Here is a 24,207-nt window from a genome sequence, read left to right as displayed (position 1 = left end):
ATGTCTTACATTTAAGACCTCACTAGCTGCCAGTCTCTACGCAGGCATCTCAAAGGTATTATTTTCTGGATCTACAAAATTCAATCCCCCTCTCTCTGTTTTGGAATTTTACGGGGCATTGCATACAACAGGAATCCCACTCTATACCTGCTCGGTGGCTGTCCATTTTACACTGCAGAGTGCCAAGATTAATTCTCAAATTGGTTTTAGAACATTACCTAAGATGGTTTGTGAGAGCAGCTGAGCTACCGTAGATGGCAGAGCCATCTATAAAACCAGTTATTGAATTCAGCTGCTGTCGTACAGAATCACCAGTACCAGTATCACAGGCAGGGTCTGACCTAACAGCAAAATTAGCACATAATTGCCTTCATCACATGTTTCATTTGAAAAAAATTAAAATTCAAAATTTTATATACAGTTTTGCTTCTGAACTTTGGCAAATCAAAAAATTGCAGGCTTTCATTTCGCATTGGATTTATTAATATTTTTATCATTTATTTAAAGAAAAAGTTACTCTGCACCGATGTAAACACTTCTTACAAAGATAATTACCTTGAAAAAGCAATGCAATTTTGATGTTTTCTAGGCTTAGATAAAAGATGAATTTCATCAGTTTCCATATCAATCATACCTTTTCCATTCAACCTTTATCATAAATGATCTATACTTAATTGACATTTAACAATTCCTTAATTACTGAATTATTCTTTGAGAATTAATTAATTCATTTTAATTGACAATTGAATAAAGATTATTTATATCACTAGCTATGAAGTGCCTGGCGTGAGAAAACAATTTTAATTTTAAAAAATTAAATTCCCTCCAAAAATTTCAGCTAACTTGGTCCGCAGCCGTTTGGCCAGCAATAGCCAAAATATTGGATATATACACATATATATATACATGAGCGAAGAGCTTTATTATAATATTAATTGAAGGCGAAAGAATTGAGTCTTTGCCCCAAACTGATTTTTTAAACACTTTATCTTTGCAACCATATATCAAAGAACTTAGATATTACAAACTATGGATTCTATTAATATTAAAATAATCTAAAATTGAAATATCAAAGAAGAAGGCTTGCTACTTTGAAAATTTGAGTTTGTGGCATAACACTCAATGTCTTTGTTTGTTTGTAAATGTTATCAAAACTTGGAATATAATTCTCAATAAGAATAATTAATACAATAAAAATTTAAAAATTCAATACAGAAAGACTTAGATATTGAATATGTCCCAAGAGCAAGAGGAAAAGAACAATTCTCATTAACAATGATTTATATAATGAAAGTTTTGAAAATTCAAGATTAATTGGTTTTCATAGTTTTAGATATTGTAACAATAAGATAGAATAAAAGACGATTGTAAATGTAAAAAAGGGAAAATTGAAATAAATAGACCTGATTGGAAAACATCTAGATTTGCTAATTATCTCAGGAGCACAGCATTCAAGTTCTAGATAGGACAGTATTCAAGTTCTAGATAGGACAGTATTCAAGTTCTAGATAGGACAGATTTCAAGTTTTAGATAGAACAGTATTCAAGTTCTAGATAGGAAAGTATTAAAGTTCTAGATAGAACAGTATTAAAGTTCTAGATAGAACAGTATTAAAGTTCTAGATAGAACAGTATTAAAGTTCTAGATAGGACAGTATTCAAGTTCTAGATTGGACAGTATTTAAGTTCTAGATAGGACAGTATTTAAGTTCTAGATAGGAAAGTATTTAAGATCTAAATAGAACAGTATTTAAGTTCTAGGACAGTATTCAAGTTCTGGATAGGACAGTATTCAAGTTCTAGATAGGACAGATTTCAAGTTTTAGATAGAACATTATTCAAGTTCTAAATAGGACAGTATTCAAGTTCTAGATAGGACAGTATTAAAGTTCTAGATAGAACAGTATTAAAGTTCTAGATAGGACAGTATTAAAGTTCTAGATTGGACAGTATTTAAGTTCTAGATAGGGCAGTATTTAAGTTCTAGATAGGAAAGTATTTAAGATCAAAATAGAACAGTATGTAATTTCTAGATAGGACAGTATTCAAGTTTTAGATAGAGCAGTATTTAAGTTCTATCTAGAACAGTATTCAAATTCTAGATAGGACAGTATTTAAGTTCTAGTTAGGACAGTATTCAAGTTCTAGATAGAGCAGTATTTAAGTTCTAGGTATGATTTAACCTGGTTCTGGAGTCAGGGTTAACTCATGATCCAGAAACTGTCCAAACTGCATTGCCATATGAGTAATCTTCTTACTTGGTATATTTCTTTCTTTCTAGATATTGATTGGATATATAGATAAATACTTTTCCAATTCAAGCATGAAAATGATGTCAATGTTTTTTTTAAACTAATCATTTTCTTTAGGTCTTTCGAATTAATGAATTTGAATACTTTTCAAGCTAAAAAACTCCGCTTTGTTCCACATCATTCATCAGATAAAGGTTTTAATGTTTAAATGTAAAGTAAAAATGTAAATGTAAATTTAAATGTAAATGTAAATGTAAATGTAAATGTAAATGTAAAAGTAAATGTAAATGTAAATTTAAATGTAAATATAAATGTAAATGTAAATGTAAATGTAAATGTAAATATAAATGTAAATGTAAATGTAAATGTAAATGTAAATTTTTACCTTGTTTTCATGAACTCTTTTGCTGACGAGACGAGGATTAGGGAGATAAATTCTATCCTAAAATGTTAAAAGAAAAGAAAAAAATCTAAAACTTAATACTTTAAAAAATTAAATNGACCTCCGTTGTCAATGTAAGAGGCCCCAAAAATAAAATTAAAAAAATAATTACTTGGCCTTTTAATGTTACTGTTGCAGTTGGGCTTCCAATCCCTAAAAAAAGTTTCAAAAATCGAGCCTAAATAATAAATAATATTTATGGATTTTTACAAATGTGGAATGTGTGACTTATTGATGTCTACTTCAAACAAGGTTGTATTATAAACCTTGATTTCAAGTAAATAACGTAACAAGTACATTTTAGGTAAAAAAAAGAGTCAAAAGGAACTAGGTCTAAAGGTATATATATCTACAATCAAATTATATAAAGCTTAGATATTTTAAACTTTGATTGTTTGATATAACAGATCTCATAGTTTGAAAAATCTAAGTTCTACAATATTGGGTTGTTAAAAAAATTGATTGACCATAGTCACATATTTAGGAAAAAATTGTCTCTCTCTCAATAGCAGTTAAATCTATAAAACCCAGAAGATGAAGATGAAAAAATTGTTAAAATATATTAATACCATCTTCATAGCTGACTAGATCCGGGAAGAGACGAGTTTGAGCTGAGTTAGCTTTCCCCCAGAGAGAATTCTGTAGATTATTACACTCTCCAGACTCTGCTCTATACCTAGATATATATTCTGTAGGTTATTACACTCTCCAGACTCTACTCTATATTAACTGCTTCTCAATCTTTTTGTATGCAACCAGTTCACTGTGTTCTTTAGTTTCTTTGTATCTTCTGTAGATTCTTCTCTTCTTCCTTATCAACCTCAACAGATTCCTATTCATCCACAATGGAGTCTTAGGATTTCTAATCTTTTTTATGGGAACCCACATATCAGTCAGTTGACATAAGTTTATTTTGAAAGTATCCCATGCTAAACTTGTACATTTATCCATACGGTTCAAAGCATTCCTAAGGTTTTTAACATCAGCTTTATTCCAGTCAGGGATATATCTTTCTTCCTCATTAACTGGAGTATTATAAATTGTTTCAAGCCAAATCATACAGTGATCACTTTTTCCCAGCGAACCTACATCAGTAATGTTTAAGGCACAGTCAGACCTGTTGGTAATTATAACATCTAGGATGTTACCTTTATTATGGGTAGGAAAGTTAATCAGTTGTTCAAGACCCATCTCCAGACAAGCTTCCAGTATACCTTCTCCTTTTTTATTTGTGGTCAGGGTTTCCCAATTTATTCCTGGAAGATTTAAGTCACCAATAATAAATGAGTTTGGTTCAATGTTCTTCAATATTTCACACAGTTCATCTGTATTATCACTAGTACTATTAGGAGATCTATATATAAGGTAAAAATGAGCATATCCTTCACCAGTTTTTACTTTAAACTTACAGTATTGGTTAAATATTGATAGGTTGTCACAGGGTAAAATCATGAGTCCACTTTTGGCATACACAAGGAGACCTCCCCCTATACCATTAGCAGTGTCTCTTCTATCACATCTAAGTTCGTTAATTAGTTCAAAGTTTGTTAAACCCAAAATTGAGTCCTGGATATCACCATGACACCAAGACTCTGTCACTAATATTATGTCTAGTTTTAAGTCTTCCGAGACACAATTTAATTCTTGTACTTTGTTTACAACACTTTGAGCATTAAGGTAGAGAATTGTTAATTTGAATGGCTGTTTCCTTCCATTGTCTCTCCTGATCTGCTCCTGCGTTCCAGGGGCGATTTAGAAGCTTGATCATAATCTTCCCTTGTATCCTCTGCTGGTTCTTCATCATTCTGGACATTGTCCTTCTCATCAGTATATTTATTTGTCTGATCTCTGTTAGTTTTGGTTCTTTTGTCCTCTTTATGTTTCTCTGGGGATTCCTTTGATCGACTTCTTTTCCTATTACATTCTCCAGACTCTGCTCTATGCCTAGATATATATTCTGTAGGTTATTACACTCTCCAGACTAGTCTATACCTAGATATATATTTTCTGTAGGTTATTACACTCTCCAGACTCTGCTCTATACCTGGATATATATATTCTGTAGGTTATTACACTCTCCAGACTCTACTCTATACTTAGATATATATATTCTGTAGGTTATTACACTCTCCCGACTCTACTCTATACCTAGATATATATTATGTAGGTTATTACACTCTCCAGATTCTACTTTATACCTAGATATATTTATATACATTATATTAAAATATATAAAATATGTAATTTTAGCAGTAAATGTAGTCAGGTAACAAATGAAAGACATAAATGTAAAAGTGTGAAAATGCATGACAATTAAACGACTTTATACAGGAACTAAGGTTTTCAACCAAAAGGGTATATCATTTCGCGAAAATTTCGCATTTATGGTTTTTGCGAAATGTTTTTTTCGCGAAATAATTTGGAATTACTAATAAACCTGAAACCTGTAACCTGTAACCTGGAAGGACCTGCAGGCAGGGTGGTGAAGTAAAAATCTTGAACTTACTTGCTGGATGGTTGACATCGGATTTCAGAGTTTCTTTGACAAGACTGAGCCCTGAAGAGCATATGTATATTTGTTTAACTAACCATGTCAGAATATGTATTGTTTTCAAGGGGTTTTAAAGATTTTTACGTTTCTGAATCTGGTGTTTTAAGACAGATTTTTTTAAACCCCTTTTATATACACAAAAATCTAAATTCTAAATGTAAACAAGTTTGAAAATTATAAAAATGTTCTTAAATTTTGTTTAAGTGTATCAGAAATCTTTTCAACGGGTATAGAAATGGATTTAAAGTATTTATATCAGAAAATTCTTTGATTAAGTTGACAATTAACTTTAAGACAAATACTGACGTGTGCTTAGATTGCTCTTCCTCACCACTACCGTTATCCTGATAATCTTGTCCTGGGAAAATACAAGTACAATTGCAGAGATTATTCTTGAGTGATCATGCATTTTCTCAAGTTAAAAGTGCCCACATAGGATATCTAGATCTAGAGTTTCAGATTAACAATACTTCTGAAGAGGCTTTTGATTGGGGAAAATATTGTATACCTTGTTCATTATCAGCCAAAGTTAGTAATTCATTCAGGATCAACTTGATCTTATCTACCTGAAGTAATTTATATATTTGATCTTATCTACCTGAAGTAATTTATATATTTGATCTTATCTACCTGAAGTAAATTATATATTTGATCTTATCTACCTGAAGTAATTTATATATTTGATCTTATCTACCTGAAGTAATTTATATATTTGATCTTATCTACCTGAAGTAATTTATATATTTGATCTTATCTACCTGAAGTAATTTATATATTTTATCTTATCTACCTGAAGTAATTTATATATTTGATCTTATCTACCTGAAGTAAATTATATATTTGATCTTATCTACCTGAAGTAATTTATATATTTGGTCTTATCTACCTGAAGTAATTTATATATTTGATCTTATCTACCTGAAGTTATTTATATGTTATTTATATAGGAAAAGTATAATGCAGGGTAATCAATATCCACAAAGGAATCAAAATGGCGTAGAGTTTATACATTGCCATTATAAAATATGCCATTAGAGTAAACACATATAGAGCCTTCTTCCCTCCCCCCCCACTCCACCCCTCCCCCCATTTCCTGTCTGGGCTAGCTGGTATCAGAGCATACTGCTTTGTATGGATTTTAATTAATATTCCACTATAGAGGTCACTGAGTCTGAAGAAAGCTGAGAGAAAACAGGGTTCTGCAAGCTTTCTATTACAAACTACATGTAAAAACTTCATGCTAGCGCCATCTAGTGTGAGAAATCTATATCTACCTGATTCCACTTGTACTCAAGTACACCTATACTCTATATCTATTTATTCTCATCTCAGTTGCAAGCTGGCATCGGCATGGTCAGGACATTGAAATTCAGTGCTCCGCTCTAAGTAGCCGGAGGCTCTTTTCAGCTGGGGAGCACTGTGCAAATTAAATCATGGCGGCACCCCACCTTAAAACAATCAGCTCGCCAGAAACAAGAAAAATAGAAACATAGAAAGAAGAATCCTGAGAGGCTAGTAACCATGCACTATGATGCTGGTTTTTTACTCTTCCGGCTTGGATATTGGGCTGACTATGAAGAATGGATTACTGTCAATAATCCCACATTCTGAGCCACAAAGCCAACAGTTTCCCATTTTGTAATGCTTTGCAACTTCAATGATAAAAACCCTTAAATTTCCCAGAGTGGGAAACACTTAAAAATCTGACGAAAGTAGAGATTTTCTATGCTATGGGAGTCCCTCTATATCCTCCCTCCCTGACCTACTCCATAATTCCAACTCTTACACCTCAACCTTAACTATTTGTTATGAACAGCATTTGGAATTTTGTTATGAACAGCATTTGGAATTGATTTCTTAGTGGACAAATGTTGTGGGCTCCATTTTTAAGACCAATAGACGTAACCAGAGTTTAGATATGGAACTCAAAGAAACATTGTAGAATCCTACTAACAAGAAACAAGAAGAAAAAAGAAAAATTGAACAGGAAAATGGAAGGGGATGATAAGCTTTACACCATCAATTTATCCTGTTGGCAAATGGAGACACCATTAGAGCTGGGCTGGACCCCCCTCCCTCACCATTTAAACAGGGACTATCAACAGAAGGGAAAAAAGGAAGAAAGAGAGAAACTACGACAAAAATTAAAATAAAATCAGAACTTTTCTGTATCAACATGTATCCAATTTATAAGATTATAAGATTATAAGATAAAATTTAAAAACAATAAATTGTTAAACAGTTGACTACTGCCCTCAGAAGAGAGCAGACCTCTCTTAATGTGATCCCGGCTTTACAGTTTGGGGGAGTGCTGCGTTTAGCTGCATGATTTGTATCCTACAGGGGAGTAAGGAATGTACATATTAAAAAAAGACTTCATCTTCAGCCTGGTGTAATGGGGCTCTAGGGCTTAAAACTCCCCATTTTGCATTAAGGGTTCAGTTATTGGCATTCCTTAAAATGCCCATTTAACTGGGAAAGAGTATGACAGAAGGAACACAGGGAGCAATCCCCAATACCCTTTCTCCTACAAACCTTCTAATTTCTCTCCTACTTGCTCCACAACTTGATGTCACAAGAACTATTGGGAGGGGTCTTAAAGCATAGAAACAATAAACAAGAAGAAAAAAGAAAATAGAACAGGAAAAGGAATAAAATGGAAGGGAATCTTTAGTGTTAAGCAATACACTGTCATTTTCCGACAGTGAATGTAGACAACATTAGGGAAGGAAAGGAGATGTCCCCCCTTCTAATTATTCTAGCCCAGGTAAAAATCATAGAATGGTGTGTTTAAATGTTTCTGAGGTTGCACCACATATGCAAACATTCCAGAGTTCAATCCAGAGTTCAGAAAAAAAGTCAAATGCAAGAATATAGAGTTCAGATAAATCAAGAATATAGAGTTCAGATAAAAGAAATTAAGATCCTCAGCTCATTCAATTAAATACAGGGTTTGGAAAAAAGCAAGACCCTTTAAAAATAGCTCTTTCTTGTAAAGTGGCAAACTACAAATATTTCCATCTGATATCATATATCATTAAAAAAATATTGCAAAATTAAACTGTAATAAATTATTAGAGTTAAAAAATAAATTGTTAAAATAAATTTACTCTAATCTCATGCAATTTGGCAATGGACAGAGGTACCCTTTCATTAAATGTCAATAAATTACTGATAAAGAGTTCCTAGTTATTAAAACATAAATTGACATTTATCTAATAAATTCCTAAAGACAAATCTTTATAATTACCTTTGTGACATTTTTCAATTCTTCTGCTGTACCATAATCTTGGCTTGAGTAATCACTACCAGCAGTTCTAAACAAAATAAACCGCATTTAGGGTTCATAACATACAAAATAAACTGTATTCAGTGTTCATAATATAAAAAATAAACTGTATTAGGGTTCATAATATACAAAATAAACTGTATTCAGGGTTCATAATATACACAATAAACTGTATTTAGGGTTCACAATATACAAAATAAACTGTATTTAGGATTCATAATATACACAATAAACTGTATTTAGGGTTCATAATATACACAATAAACTGTATTTAGGATTCAAAATATACAAAATAAACTGTATTTAGGATTCAAAATATACAAAATAAACTGTATTTAGGATTTAAAATATACAAAATAAACTGTATTTAGGGTTCAAAATATACAAAATAAACTGTATTCAGGGTTCATAATATACACAATAAACTGTATTTAGGGTTCATAATATACATAATAAACTGTATTTAGGATTCATAATATACAAAATAAACTGTATTTAGGGTTCATAATATACAAAAGCTAGTTTCACTCAATGTTGATGATTTATGTCAAATATTACACAAGTTAAACTACAGATTTAATCAATCCTATGATTTATAATTGCGGTCTATGTTATATAAAGCTTCAAATCTGGATTCCACAAGATAGCAGACCCAGAGCCAAGAAGTTGAATAACTTGTTCAGTAAACTCGAAATCGTTCCTTTTCACCCTCTAATGAGTGATTATAACTCTCCCTAGCAATTCAGGAGAAGGATTCAACCACTAAAAGTTTTATTCAATTAAAAGATTTCACTCTTTCTAGAATATAAATCTTTAATCATCTTTTGTTTCTACTTCCATCTCTAAGTTTGGGCAGTTTTAGAGAATTAAAATTGAAATCTGACCTCCACCTCTTCTATTTGACAATTCTGTTAAAAAGCCTATGTAGAGGAACGTACAGAAGAATGTGATCTATGTCAGCGACATCTTTTTCTCCAGAATTCTTTGTAAGGACTTCAGTCAGCTGACTTTATCTACCTGGATCTGTTTTCTAGACTTGATATTGCAGTTTCAAGAAGTCTGGCATCCTTCCCAGCTGCGACACTTTCTGGAGTCCACTTCTTGTAGAACCTAAAAAATAATAATGTCTTTGTTTTTGGATTTATTACTCTTGATCATGTCATCTGAGGTTCTAACTTTTGTATGCTGAATCCTATCCTAATATAGCAAGTCCCTTATTTATAAACATCATAGATTTTCGTATTTTTTCTATAATTCATATAAAATAAATAAATTGCTTACCCCTTGAAGAACTTTGGATTATTGTACAAGTCTTCATCTGCTTTAAACTCACTTCAATAATCACATTGTCAGATATTTTATTGTATTAAATAAATCCTAGACACTAACAATTGATGAAGGGTAGTGGAAGATTTAAAAGTTGTTCAATTATAAATGACGTCAAAGGATTATTAGCCTATACAATTTTAATTGGCATGGAAACATTTCACAGTTGCCAATCACAGCATTCTGAAGTTATATTACAGTGGTAGGCGATTATATCATTACAATGAAAACGATTTTCTTTAAACATGACTTCGAATGATTATTATCCTATGCAATTTTAATTGGTGGAAACATTTCACAGTTGCCAATCACAGCTTTTAGAAGTTATATTACAGTGGTAGGCGATTTTATCATTTCAACGAAGACGATTTTTTCAAGTTTTTTCAAGTTACATAAGTTTTAAATTGACAACTTCTGTTGACTTTTATGTTTATGTGTATCCATGCTGTTTAACAGCTTGATATATCTCAATACTGTTAATAAAAAACAGTAATAAATTTAAATTTATCCTGTTCTCCAGAAATAGAAAAACGTCCACAGATATAAAAAATATAAGTTCTGCATATTTACAAATGATTCTATATTGATATTTTTTAACGGAATTGAGTTTTTGTCACAAACGCAAATTTTTTTTCCCTTCATGGTTGCAAACTCATGGTGTAGATCTTTGATATTTCAAACTTAGATTATTTGATCTTACAGAAAATATAGTTTGAAATATCAAAGGTCTAATATATCGGGTTGCAAAGAAACAGGGATTAGAAAATAAGAGTTAGTGGCAACAACTCAATTCCTTTGTCTCGAATTTAAGTACTTTGTCAGTCTTAATTAAACTTTAGTCTCTTTTACAAAAATGACTTCATATCGTTGTATACTCCCCACTCCTGCATGCCAAGTCCATTAGCACCTGATCCAATCAGGGTTCAGTCATGAGTTTGTTGTCTATTCTGAACCAATAGAAATAGTTTGGCGGTAACATTTATCTTTGTTGTGGAACCTGTGCCTTCACCGGAACCAGAACAGCATTGAAGAAAAGCTCGTCAATATTTGTCAAGCACGGCACGAGCAAGGATGGAAATATTTCCACCTGAGTATCAAAGTATCAAGATTCAATGGTTGCAACTTTAATTTAAAATTTCATGAAAGTTTACGTCTACTATGTACTTAGTACAATTTATGTTAAATAATGTTGTAACATCTAAAGATTACATCAATATTAAATAACTCTACTGAGTTATTCCTTTAATTTAAAAGAAAATTCTTAGGATCAAATTTGATAAATTTTCTTACATTACTGTATTTTCAAAGTTGAATTAAAATTGTCTATTCAAAAACCTGCAAACATGTAACCTCGTAATATATATAAAAATTGTAATATTTTTTAATATGTATCTTTAAAATTATTTTGTTAATTTCTAACAGATTTTAAATAAATATCTAGATTTAAAAAAATATATAAATCAAAAATTGAAATCGAAAGTTGTCTTCATTGTATTGATACAATCGTCTACCACTGTATAAGTTACCTTACAGTGAGTTTAATGGGTAATTTGCATAAATCTAGGATTGAGCAGTTTGATATGGGATCTGATATGGGATCTGATATGGGATCTGGTATAGGATCTGATATGGGATCTGATATGGGATCTGCGTTTAGGAAAAAAATCCATTGCATTCGCTTACAGCTAATTTTTGGGAACTTGAAATATGTTAATAATGAGCAAATTTCCTTAAAGCTCTCTTGGTCGAATCCTTCACCAAGTTTTGCACGGGATCAGGCACTAAAATCAACAAAGACACATTTTTAAGTTATCTGAGGCCGAATTTAAAGAATTTGAGCCGCGGCTTAAAGTTAAGCTGCGGCTAAAATATGGTTGGTAGAACTTAAAATTGTATTCAATTTTTCAAGATTTAAGCCAGCGCTTAAATGAAACCGGTTTTGGGGGGGATTTGAGACAGGGCTTAAATTCATTAAATTCGGACTCTGATCTAAAAACTATATATTTATTAATTATCTATTTGATCTATAATACGTATAATTGTAAAATAAATAAGTCGAATTTTTCTTTTATATATATAATTACGTAGACTGCTAAGCTCAGAGTTTTATCGGAAAAAAAGAAATTAACAATCTGATTTATATTAAAGATTACTTTACTCTTAACTCAATGTTAAAGTGCTTACATTTGCTTGTATTGTAAAGTTTATCACTGTAGAGTTGTTTAGTATATCTACATTATATATGATATTTGGTAAAGTTTATCACTGTAGAGAATCTCTGCGTTCTGCTTCTATAATAAATGTGAAAATATAAACAGTAAACAGTAAACCCTGAAGATTGTCTGGGTACAGGGGCTGGAGAACATACAGGCACCCTCGCGTATAGCAACTTGTTTTAGGACATGTTTTTTATCATTTACAATAAATATACAATAGTAATAGTATATTTAGTTGTGCTAGTTGTAAATTTAGGGGGATTCCACCTACTCAATTTAAATTAGGTATAATAAGAACAGTAGAATTCAAGAAAATGTGGGAAAGGGAGACGACTTTCAGATTCAAGTTAAGTTTTTAATAGTCCATTGAACATAAAACACAGCTATTGTGCAGTATGCACAGAGTGAATTGATAAAGCTAAATAAAACTATTTGCTTTCTAACAGCATCAAAACACATAGGATTGTTTAAATGTCAATTTAAAGAATTTTGTCAATCTAGCAAAGATTTGAATAACTAAAATGTCAATGTGGAAGTGAATTAAATCTTAATTTTTGACTTACTGTAAAATTTTTGGTAGGAAGCACACCGTCGTAATCCCTAAATTTTACATTTATTTCATATTTTACTTGTTAAATATTTTAAAAGTTTTTGTTATGTTAGATTATTTCATACATTGAACATATTTAAAAATTACTAATAAGTTTAAGATGAAAAAGTAAAATATCTTTTCTTTTCTTCAAGAAAGGGGTTTTAAAAATTTTAAGGTTTATGTTAAATTTTGAAATCATTTTGCTACTTTAAGACAAAAAACATGGAAAAAATTTGGAAAATAAAAAAAAATATTGCCTTTTTGATCAGGTAGAGGTTTGTGAATCGGTGACGGAGTGACACAAAATAACAACAACCGGTCATTTAAGAACTTACCCTTTGCCGTTGGAGTATCCTTCAGGGGAAAATTTGACATCCTTAGTTTCATCTTGATAAACGAAATCTGCTGGGTCATCAAAAGCATCTTCTTCATCATCATACTCTTCAACATAACCAGCATCATCATCTACAATCTCGGATGTTGTGTTATCACCGTCAACGTAGTAGTATTCAAATATATCAGAATTGTCTTCGCAAACAACCAAATGTTTTGTGTCTTCCTGAAACAGCCATTAATGGTTATAATACTATTTAATTTATTTAGAAAACTGTTTTCACTAACTTTTACTGTCTCTGGGATTAACCCTAAATAGGTTTGGGGGGCCGGGGGGGTCATTTCCTTGAAACTGTTAGACTTTTAAAGAATAGGAATTTAAAGGAATGTTTAGTTTTTTTAATGCAGAGGGTAGGTAAGACGGTAAAAATGCCAGTGAGTGTAAAAAACTGTTTTTGTTATTCAGGCTACAGATTGAAACATGGCTATGGAAACAAGTGTCCCATCTTAGCATTTATCAAAGATATTAAAAAAAATATTTTTCACATTTTTCCGACCTTTTTTTTGACATTTTTTTAACCTTACTAGAACCTAAACTATTTAAGTTAGCGGTCTAATTCTTTATCAATAGACTGCAGACTTGAACAATTGGACTATTAACATGCATTGCAAACCTATACCTTTAGTATTAGGTCTGTTTATGCCCTAGGTGGCCTCTTTTTAATCTATGGTGAACATATCCTGAAACCCATATATTTCCAGCTGAGTTGGGGTAAAATTTTCACTATTTTCTTATGGGTTTAAAAGTAAAATATCACCCCAGCTGAGTACACCTTTCAATATTTGCGCATTTTTTGCTTTGAAGTTCCCGCATTCTTTTGAATGATCATCTTCCAGCATTAATATTTGGGATTTTCTTTAATATGTACTTTTTAAAAGTTTAAACTTTATATTAGATGTTCTATAATTGACGTGCCATTTTTGTGTATTTATTTATTTTGATACTGTTAACATTTGAATTCATATTTCTTTTTTTCCAGAGCATAAAGTTATCTAAAACCCTACTGGTTAAAGGGGGCTCGTAAAGTTTTTTTGCCAAAAACATTACTTTATACCTCGCCTTCCTTGAACCAGTAAGGTTATAAAAAGTTATTCTAGGGGACACCACCCAAGGCTATACATAGATTCAGACCCCCCAAGCCTTTATAGGGTAAAAGGTATCTTATTTGTACCGAGGCAAGTAAGGAACTTTTTATTTTACATATTTTTGAGTAAAATGAAATATGTGAACACATTCTAAATATTCAAAAGTGAATTTGACGGGCTCATTCTAGAATTTAAAGGTCCTTTCATATCCCTTTATATAGATATAAGGTTCAAACATGCTTTATCAATTTTAATTGAATAAATTTACTGCTTGAGTTTTTATTTGGAAGAATATTTTTTAAAATTTGATTTCGATTTTTTTGGGGTTTCATAAGAATATGAAAGTGCAGACATAGTTATATTATAAATTTTCATTACATTTCATAACAAAATATAAATACACTGTGCAATACAAGATTACATGTAAATTTGAGAACGACTTATTATACTTCAGTATTTTGATAAAGTATTTTAAAAATTCTCACCAAAGCCAAGAAAATCAAGATTACTAGGAATGAACAGCTAGGATTCATTTCTACACCTGAAAACATTAAGACTTTACATTAAATTATGCTTTATTCAATATAAGGATGGTTTTTATAAAGCAAATAAATAGTTCTGAAAAGTATTAGGGGGTAAAGAATACTTAGTGTAATATAGGCTTTTAAACGGCTCCACGAAAATGATGTACAATTTCAAATTTTGTTATTTTTAAAGATTTGTGAGGAATCCCTTAAAAACTAACCCAAAAACTATTTCATTTGTAATTAATCATTTTTATGCACATTGCACATTTTTTGATTGTATTAAAAGTTAGATTTCCTTTCTCATTTTCACTATTTGGATATATTAGTGGAAAATAGGAAGTATGAAATTCAGAGATCGGAACATTTGTGTGAAGAATATTTAATCTGAGCTGAAAACTTTTGAATTGTAGATATCGGGATTAATGCTTGATCCCCTCTTTTTCTTAATCTCCAGATTAAATAATGCTTGTTCTCCTCTTGTTGTTAATCTCTAGATTAATTAACCGATCGGGATTAAGGATATCCCAATCTAAAGTTTTCAGCTCAGGAGAGCTTGATCTCGATATCCGATGTGGATAAATACTTAATCCCTCAATTAAAGGTTATGACCACCACGAGATATTGAAGAGGAATAGAATTAATTCATTAATTATTAATTTAATAATTTTGAATTTAATTGAGATTACTCTGAAATTTAAAAATCTGAAGACAATAACTTCAAAATTTAAAATACAAGGATTTAAATTATGATTTTATCTTAACTTCAATGCATGGAAATTGAGATTATTATAACTAATAAAACATAATGTACAACATAACATTATAAAGTATAATCTTTTTAAACTAATTCACTGAATATTAATATAGTTTCTGGTGTAGGCATTTACTAGTAATAACCAGTATCACTTTACAAATCAATATTATAATGTTGTTTAATTGGACATTAAGATTAGAAACAAAACTGCATTTAATTTCTAAACTATTCAAGCTATATTACATGCCTAATTATCCTAACTCCAAATTATTTTCACACCCTAAAATTTGTTAGTTTAGTTGCACCCTTTACAGGGAGTGTTCACTAAAAATGAAAGGGGGTATAGGCTTATGGCGAAAAATAATCCAAATTATTATTAGTTTAGTTGCACCCTTTAATTGTTAATTTTTTGCTCGAGCGCACATTGCAAATAATTAGCAACAAGCGCTCATAAATTATCGCAAAAATTCAGTTGCGCAAATACATAAATTGCACAGAATATTTTTTGCATAATTTACCCACTCTCTGCATAAAACAGAGAGCCACAGAGAAATGAAGGTTGAAGAATAAATGCGGCAAATAATTTCAAAGATCAAACCTTTAAGTCGTCTTGCTACTTTCATGTTTTGTAAGACACCCTGTAGAAGTTTTCTGGCTAAAAAAAGAAAGAAGAAGACCAAGATAATACTCTCATAAAAGTGATAAATTTGATATTCTTTAAAAGAGAAAGCTGCAGGTTTATGATGGGTGTCATAATCTTGTTTTTCTAAATAATTTGACAAAACAAAATAATTTAAAAGTTATCAGGTCCCTTGTTTTGCAAGTAAATTTTCTCATATAATTTATTACAGATTAAAACAATATAAGTCGTAAAATACTGATAGTTATTAGTATTACATAATAAAATATGTCATAAACTTAAATTATCCACATATTTACCTTCTCTTAAAAACACATCATAAAATTAAATTTAAACTTAATAAACTCTCAGCAATTTTAATGTTGCCATAAGAACAAACAAATAAATTATGTTTTAAAAAAATCAGCATGCAACACATGTTTAGATATATTTTACAATATTTTTATCATTTTCTTTAAATTATGAGGTACCAGCTGAGGGACCCAAAGTTGCTCATGAAAACAAATAATTTGAAAACAAAATTAAAAAAAAAAAAATATTTTTTCTTATTTTCGATTTTTTTTAGCTTAAGACACCCCCGGCTACCCATGAGTGTTCACAAAAAAGTTCAGCCCATTCGGTCCAGCCATTTGGCCGGCTATGGGCAACATGTGTACGAATGTCTTGTTTTATTATACAAGTTAAAGATTTTTTTGATTTTTCAAATAAACACAATAATATAAAATTGTTTTATTAAAGGATATTTACTCTATACCTGAATAAATCATTTGCAAAGAAATCATGAAAAATGAAAAACAAAATCACAAAGCCCTAAATCTTGAACCTCTAAATATATTTCAGACTCTCTTCAAAGCTAATCAATGGAGTTTCTATTTAAAGTGTTATTTATGTGTGAAGAGTTATAATGTTTGAATGATTATTTTAATTTATATTTAAAAAATAATTAAATAAATATTTTATTTCTAGAACCACTGAAAGTACAAAATAATTAATATTGCATTATTTAAAATTCTTTTATCTTCTCTTCTCATTTGTCTTTAGTTTTGATCTCCATTTTTTCCTTTTTTTCCCTTTTTTCCTTTAGTTCCTCCACTTCTGTCCTCTTTTTCTTTCTCCTCCTTCTCCTCCTTCTTGTCCTTCTTTTCCTTCTTGTCCTTCTTGTCCTTCTTGTCCTCCACCTCCTTGATGTCAATAGTATCCTCATAAAAGTCCTTCCCCTCCTCTCTTGGCTTTTCATTGAAGTCCTCCTCTTTCGCCTTGTCATCTAGGTCGGCCTCCCCCTTCCCCTTGTCATCAAAGTCCTCCTCCTCTTTCGCCTTGTCATCTAAGGCCTCCTCCTCGTTTGCCTTGTCATCAAAGTCCTCCTTCTCGTTTGCTTTGTCATCGAAAGCCTCCTCCTCTTTCCCCTTGTCATCGAAAGCCTCCTCCCCCTCTCCCCCGTCATTAAAAGCCTCCTCCTCTTTTGCCTTGTCATCTAAATCCCCCTCCCCCTTCCCCTTGCCTCCCTCCTTGTCTTCTCCACTTTTTCTCCCACCTTTGCCTTTTCCTGGAGCAGATAATTTATTTATCAGAATTATTGTTAGAGATGTGAATCTGGGAAAGTGAGTTGGGTGTATAAATGATAAACTAAGTTTTGTATTTTTCTAAAAATCAATTTTCTCTTAATGTTATTTTGTTACCTTTTTTATCTTTTTTTTCTTTCCTAACACAGAATTCGTTAACACATCTCTCATTTGTCTGATATCATGAAAAAAATAGAAATAAAAAAATTTGGCATCAATGACAAAACAATACTTACATCACAGTCAAAACTGTCGAAACATGTGAAGGATTTTAACAAGCATTCATTTTCCACACATTCAAAATCTTCGCTGTACTGAAAAGTAAATAAATATTGTATACATGAAATAAGACAGAGGTTCTACAGTATGATCAAGTATTACTGCAACAAAGTTTAACTTCAAAAATCAATAAATACATAATCCTTTTTACAATACTATTCAGCATACTTTAGAACATTAACAAAGAATATGAAAACTTGTGGATTTGTGAATATATTTTAGTCAAAATACTGTAGTACAGGGTGGGATTAGTAATGAAATCTATCTAAAACGGTCTAAAATAAAATTTGATAAAGGAATATTCCAGTTTTTTTTACACATATAATAGAATATATTCAGTTATCAACAACAACATTCTTCTGCTGGGTTCCTCAGGTGGAGGTAGGTGTTAATGATATGCCTGGCGTTTATATCCCTGAATTTCTTGACTGTTGAAGGGGTTAAGTACAGTTTTGAGGTGTGAGGCCTTCTATTTACTTCCTCCTAGCGAAGGTCCAGCAAAGTAATTAAGTTCTTGCCACAAACTCTGATTTTATAATTATAAATAAACTATAAGTTTGAAATATCAAAGTTTCAGCTCATTAGGATCAAAAGATACAGAGATTGTACATTTTAAGTTTGTGGCAAAAGCTCACTTCATTTAGATTTTAGATCAGTGGAGCCCAGAAGTCCCAAAAGTGGGTGTACCAAGGCTTAGTGTGCCTGGAGATCGGGTTGTGTGAAAAGGGCAATTTCCTGGTGCGGAGAGCCTCTTAGTTAAGATTTTGGGACCTATGGACCAATGGATAAACTGAACTGATTTTTTTGGTGGTCCTGGGCCAATAGGGATTGGAATAGAAGAGAACCACAGCACAAGATTTGACCTAATCATCTCTATAGTCAAGGAATTCAGTAACTGTCATGTCATGCAAATCATAAACGTCTCAGCTTACATTACACTCGCTGATTTTTAGATTTTCTACTATAGATCCGAAGGTTTGCAGCAAGGTTGTGAACTTGTAATGCAAGGAAAGTTAATTGCAGTTGCGTACACATTGAAACCAGTTCTCTCTGGGCGGAATTTGTAAACAAGAATAGATGCATCAGTGTTTGTTTAGTATCCGTGGAGGATAAAAGCATTTAATTTAGATAATTTTGATAATTCACATAATAGTTTCCTATGACCAGAATATTTCATTGATTTTTTATGTGAAAGATGGATGTCAGGCTGTGGCATTCGTCTTGTGTTTACATTACCGCTCAGAGACAGTACACTGCAGTACAAAAGATGCGTACACCTCTGAAATAACTTTTCTTGCATTATAACCTTGGTTTGCAGTAAATAAAAGAAATAAGGAAAAGTAAAACGTACTTCATCAAGACAATCATCATCATTAGTGCACTCATTACATTTAGCTCTAGTCCTAGGAATTAAATAGTAATTATCTATAGTTTATGTTTGAAGATATTAGATATCCACTAAACAGGAATTTTGCCCAGATATTAATTTTTGATAAGAAATTGATAAATGATATTTTACTATATTAATTTTTCATATTCCTCCAATCAGCACATCAAAATTTGTTTGAAGGAACTTAGTTTTTGGCGCAAATTCTGATTTTCATACCCTCTTATATATTTAGAGCCGATGTTGTAGATCGTTGATATTTCAAACTATGGGTCCGGTCAATAAGTTTAAGATAGAGTTCCAAAATATAGGAGTTGTAAAATCGGAGTTTGTGGCAAAAACTCAGTTCATTTATTAAAACTCGAGCAATTGATATTATTAATGTGGAAGAAATATTGATTGATGAAGAAAAACAAGGAAAATTACCCATCCACTTGTTTACAGTTCGCCTCAACTGAAAAGAAAAATAGATTTTTGATTTAAAGGGAGTGTTCGCGAAAAATGAAAGGGGGTATAGGCTTAATGCGATAAAAAAGCGCTTTTGATCGCCACTAATTTTGTTTCAATCCGTTGCGTCTATAAGGAGAAAAATTGTTAAAGACGTCTCATACCGAATAAATTTCAAACAAATCATTCAGATATTACAACCTCTAGTCATCGATTATATTTCGCCACATTTGTATATAGTTTATATTTTATAATATTTTATTGAATGATTTGTTTGAAATTAAATTGATTTTTTTACGGTCTAAGTTGTATGTTGCAATTTTCTCAATTTGTATGGGCGCTAAATTATTCGGTATGAGACGTCTTTAACAATGTTCTCCTTGTAGACGCAACAGATAGAAGTAAAATTAGTAGCGATCAAAAGCACTTTTTATCGCATTAAGCCTATACCCCCTTTCATTTTTCGCGAACACTCCCTTTAAAAGAAACTTTAACACTACTTTAATTTATCCTTTCTTTGAAGAAGAGTGCCATTAACAATTCACAAAAGAACATGCCATAGGCATGCAATAGACTGTAGGCATAATTTACAAGTGACCAAGGTTATACTGCAAGGAAAGTTAATTGCGGTCGCCTATACTCTGCGTTCATATTGAAACCAGTTCTCTCTGGGTGGAATGTGTAAACAAGAATAGATGCATCAATGTTTGTTTAGTATCCGAGGAGGTTAAAAGCATTAGATTTTGGTTATTTTGATAATTCACATAATAGTTTCCTATGACCAGAATATTTCATTGATTTTTTTTAAGTGAAAGATGGATCTCATGTCAGGCTTTGACATCCGTCTTGTGTTTACATTAGCGCCCAGAGACAGTACACTGCAGTACAAAAGATGTGTACACTTCTGAAATAACTTTCCTTGCATTAAATCCTTGCAAGTGACTCTCTCTGTTTGTAAATGGGCTTGTCTGATTTACAACAGTACCCTCTAATTACTATAGATAGATAGATAGAAAGATAGATGTTACCGCCATACTATTTCTATTGGTTCAGAATAGACAACAAACATATGACTGAACCCTGAATGGATCAGGTGCTAATGGGCTCGGCATACAGGAGTGTAATTACCTTCCAATGATCAAGGATGACGGAGTTATCCTTATTTATTTTCTTCTTTGTTATAAAGCTGTTTTAACCATAAGAAATATTAATTTTTACTTTCTTTACATTCACACTTTAGAAAACCGCACTGGACATAATATTCGGGATTTTCAGGGAACATATGTAATGTCAGCTGTGTTGTCACTTACAATTCAGTTTTACAGCAAATTAGACACCATTTTCGAGATAAACGCACGGAGTTCACATGCCTTTAAACAATAAGATCTTTGCTTTCTGTCAAAGAGTTACCAACATCTCTGACCATGAACATAGCTTTTCTTGGATTTTTCCGGAAAAAAAAGCATCTTGAACTGCTCTTGTAAATCACTCATGGCACTCTTGAATTGAAAGGAAACCTTTATTGACAATCCATTTAAAAATCAAAATAGTTTTTAGTCAATTAAAAATTGAGTAAAATCTTAATAATAATTAACTTACTTCTTCTTTTTGAATTAACGATTTCTCGAGCCATAGCTTTAAAATCCATTGCAGCATCTTTCAATATTTTCTCACATGATAACCAAGCAGATCCGACCTGATCAATTGGAATTGATCAGCAGCTGATCAATTGAAATTGATCCGCAGCGAATCAATTAGAATTGATTACAAAATTATCATTTGTAATTGTAAATTTTTTAGAATGTTGTTGGTTGACAAAAAAATGACTTTAATTAATACTAAAGAGGAATGATATTGAACTTTTACAGGGCTTGGATATAATATGATTTGGGAGATTTAGAAGTTTGCATATAGATTTAAAGCAAGGCAACAATCCAAATGCCGCTAGTCACCATCACTCAGTTATATATTCTAAGCCGTCTCAGCATTATTTTAAGGATTAGGTCTAATTAGAATCAAAGTAAAATATAAGTAAATTACTAGGCTTCCAGACCGTTCTAGTCACAACTTTACCGTTTAATAACTAGGCTTCCAGACCGTTCTAGTCACAACTTTACCGTTTAATAACTAGGCTTCCAGACTGTTCTAGTCACAACTTTACCGTTTAATAACTAGGCTTCCAGACTGTTCTAGTCACAACTTTACCGTTTAATAACTAGGCTTCCAGACCGTTCTAGTCACAACTTTACCGTTTCATAACTAGGCTTCCAGACCGTTCTAGTCACAACTTTACCGTTTAATAACTAGGCTTCCAGACTGTTCTAGTCACAACTTTACCGTTTAAATGATGCTTTGCGGCCATTTTTTCTTTGCAATTGGAAATCTCTAAATTTTTCAATTGAAAGACGTTGCCACGCAAATTTTGGTAAGATAAGGTTTAGCAGTTTTTACATAAATCAAATACAGACAGACCATTAAAATTTCGATATTCGATGGTTACCCACCAAGGATGAGACTGTAAAGACGACCCAAAAGTCAATTAAGTATTTTGATGGTTTACTAAATGATTAAGCACAGAAATAAGCCAGTTTTGGCCTGCAAGGAACTTCGCATACAAGAAAACGGATTAAACAAATTTCATACAATCGTCTCTGAAGTCTGATCCTTTGTGGGTAACCCTGTAAATATCACATCAGCAACCTTTATTTTAAGAATTAAAAAATTTTATACAAGGAAAAATAGTATAAAACATTCAAAAATGTGAAAAAGCTGTTGAATTACCTTGAATGGAAATTCTAGCATTTTCCACTTTTTCTTCTGACTGGGACGAATTATGTAGCTCTGAATGAAAAAGTTTTTTTATAAGAGACAAAATTAAATTAAAAATGTTTTCAAAGAAAAAAATATGTTTGATGATTAAAGGTGAAAGGATTGAATTTTTCATCACAAAGAACCGTTTTCGTATTATTTTAAAAATGTTTACCTTTAGGTTGTTGCACAATATCGCGGCCATAGATTGCCTAATTAACACAAGTTTTTAGTCTGCAGTTTTTGGGAAAAAAGCTTTAAATAAAAATATACTTACTTCAATACCTGGGATTTAGAAATCAATTCCAATCCTTTCTCTCTTTTCCCGCTCAATCTATATTTTACTAAGTTATATAATTTCAGTAAACAATACTTGTAAACATTCCGATTCATGAGGTTCTACAAAAGGTTATAATGCAAGGAAAGTTAATTGCAGTTGCGTATACTCTGCGTACACAATGAATCCAGTTCTCTCTGGGCGGTATTTGTAAACAATAATAGATGCATCAGTGTTCCTCTAGTATCCGAGGAGGATAAAAGCATTAAATTTTGATAATTTTGATAATTCACATAATAGTTTCCATGACCAGAATATTTCATTGATTTTTTTAATGTGAAAGATGGATCCCATGTCAGGCTGTGACATCCGACTTGTGTTTACTTACCGCCCAGAGACAGTACACTACAGTACAATAGATGCGTACACCTCTGAAATAACTTTCCTTGCATTAAAACCTTGGCTAACGAGTCTTTTCCACAAACTCTGATTTTCTAATCCCTATATTTTTGGAACCTGATTTTGCAGACCTTTCAATTTTGGTAGATCAATGATTTAAGTATAAATATTAAAGTTTTATACAATCAGGTTGCACAGATATAGGGAATTGAAAATTTAAAGTTATGATAATAACATCGTTCCTTCGGGCCCAATCAATTCTGCTGTTTTAAGGTTTAAACCCAAGAATACTTTAAAATATTATGAACCTATATCCATGAGTAAAGAAGAATCTGTCTCCAAACTTTAATCTTCTAAACTGCTCCGCTATTATGGCACTGTTGGTTGGTCCAGTAACAGCACCCTTAATAAAATATCAGCTGATTCCGCCATCTTCAATTTAACACATATCGGCTATTCCGCCATTTTTTATTTTAAATATATCAGCTGATTCCTTAATGATTCCGCCATTTTATTAGATTTACAAATATCAACTGATTCCTCCATGTATTTTAACAAATATCAGCTCATTTTAAAAAAGACCTTTTCCAAAAAACTCAGGGGAAAATTTCTGAAAAATAGGCATCCCTTTAATAAAAAACTTACATCAAGGCTAATTTCTGCTATGCCACCTTAAAAAATATAAAAAATTTTATCATAAATGTATAATTAATCTTTAATAAATCTATTTAAACAGATTTTCTTTGTTCAACTGTATTAACTCTATCCTACCCTCCTAACTTTATCCAACCCTCCTAACTCTCTCCAACTCTTCTAACTCTATCCAACTCTCCTAACTCTATCCAACTCTTCTAACTCTATCCAACTCTTCTAACTCTATCCAACTCCTCTAACTCTATCTAACCCTCCTAACTCTATCCAACTTTCTTAACTCTGTCCTACCCTCCTAACTCTATCCAACTCTCCTAACTCTATCCAAC

At 31.6% G+C, this 24,207-nt stretch overlaps 2 protein-coding genes across 2 annotated transcripts; both read right to left on the bottom strand.

Annotated features, from left to right (window-relative positions):
* Nucleotides 1-211: 211 nt before the first annotated feature.
* LOC111698998 (uncharacterized) lies at nucleotides 212-14,696 on the bottom strand. The gene is made up of 19 exons (XM_023469513.1): nucleotides 14,633-14,696; nucleotides 13,004-13,227; nucleotides 12,640-12,676; nucleotides 12,134-12,151; nucleotides 12,045-12,078; nucleotides 11,590-11,641; nucleotides 9,816-9,866; nucleotides 9,552-9,644; nucleotides 8,496-8,562; nucleotides 5,754-5,811; nucleotides 5,552-5,603; nucleotides 5,201-5,251; nucleotides 3,264-3,370; nucleotides 2,807-2,847; nucleotides 2,638-2,694; nucleotides 2,184-2,277; nucleotides 1,404-1,458; nucleotides 556-648; nucleotides 212-341 (listed from the first exon to the last, which is right to left on the bottom strand). Exons 1-19 carry the CDS (start codon nucleotides 14,678-14,680, stop codon nucleotides 215-217), a joined length of 1,359 nt encoding a protein of 452 aa, XP_023325281.1. The 5' UTR covers nucleotides 14,681-14,696; the 3' UTR covers nucleotides 212-214.
* A 2,315-nt stretch (nucleotides 14,697-17,011) lies between these two features.
* On the bottom strand, nucleotides 17,012-23,924 carry LOC111698976 (nucleolar protein 58). Its single transcript, XM_023469485.1, has 11 exons — nucleotides 23,873-23,924; nucleotides 23,536-23,630; nucleotides 22,829-22,885; nucleotides 22,727-22,763; nucleotides 22,525-22,584; nucleotides 21,343-21,439; nucleotides 19,723-19,750; nucleotides 19,261-19,312; nucleotides 17,867-17,944; nucleotides 17,748-17,805; nucleotides 17,012-17,614 (listed from the first exon to the last, which is right to left on the bottom strand). Exons 4-11 carry the CDS (start codon nucleotides 22,754-22,756, stop codon nucleotides 17,106-17,108), a joined length of 912 nt encoding a protein of 303 aa, XP_023325253.1. The 5' UTR covers nucleotides 22,757-22,763; nucleotides 22,829-22,885; nucleotides 23,536-23,630; nucleotides 23,873-23,924; the 3' UTR covers nucleotides 17,012-17,105.
* Between the last annotated feature and the right edge of the window lie 283 nt (nucleotides 23,925-24,207).

The sequence above is a fragment of the Eurytemora carolleeae genome, unplaced genomic scaffold (genome assembly GCF_000591075.1).
Source record: "Eurytemora carolleeae unplaced genomic scaffold, Eaff_2.0 scaffold129, whole genome shotgun sequence".
Taxonomy (NCBI): Eukaryota; Metazoa; Arthropoda; class Copepoda; order Calanoida; family Temoridae; genus Eurytemora; species Eurytemora carolleeae.
Note: the sequence above shows the minus strand (reverse complement) of the source record. Positions and strands in the feature narration are given on the sequence as shown.

Excerpts from the sequence above, each read along its gene's own strand:
- LOC111698998 (XM_023469513.1), bottom strand. The coding sequence starts at position 14,680 with ATGAATCCTAGCTGTTCATTCCTAGTAATCTTGATTTTCTTGGCTTTG. Across the intron at positions 3,371-5,200 it reads CGATGTCAACCATCCAGCAA|GTATAGAGCAGAGTCTGGAG; the intron begins GTAAGTTCAAGA and ends ATATATATCTAG. Across the intron at positions 2,695-2,806 it reads CAGTAACATTAAAAGGCCAA|GATAGAATTTATCTCCCTAA; the intron begins GTAATTATTTTT and ends TTAACATTTTAG.
- LOC111698976 (XM_023469485.1), bottom strand. The coding sequence starts at position 22,756 with ATGGCCGCGATATTGTGCAACAACCTAAAG. Across the intron at positions 22,585-22,726 it reads TATTGTGCAACAACCTAAAG|AGCTACATAATTCGTCCCAG; the intron begins GTAAACATTTTT and ends TTTTTCATTCAG. Across the intron at positions 17,806-17,866 it reads TCGACAGTTTTGACTGTGAT|ACAAATGAGAGATGTGTTAA; the intron begins GTAAGTATTGTT and ends TCATGATATCAG.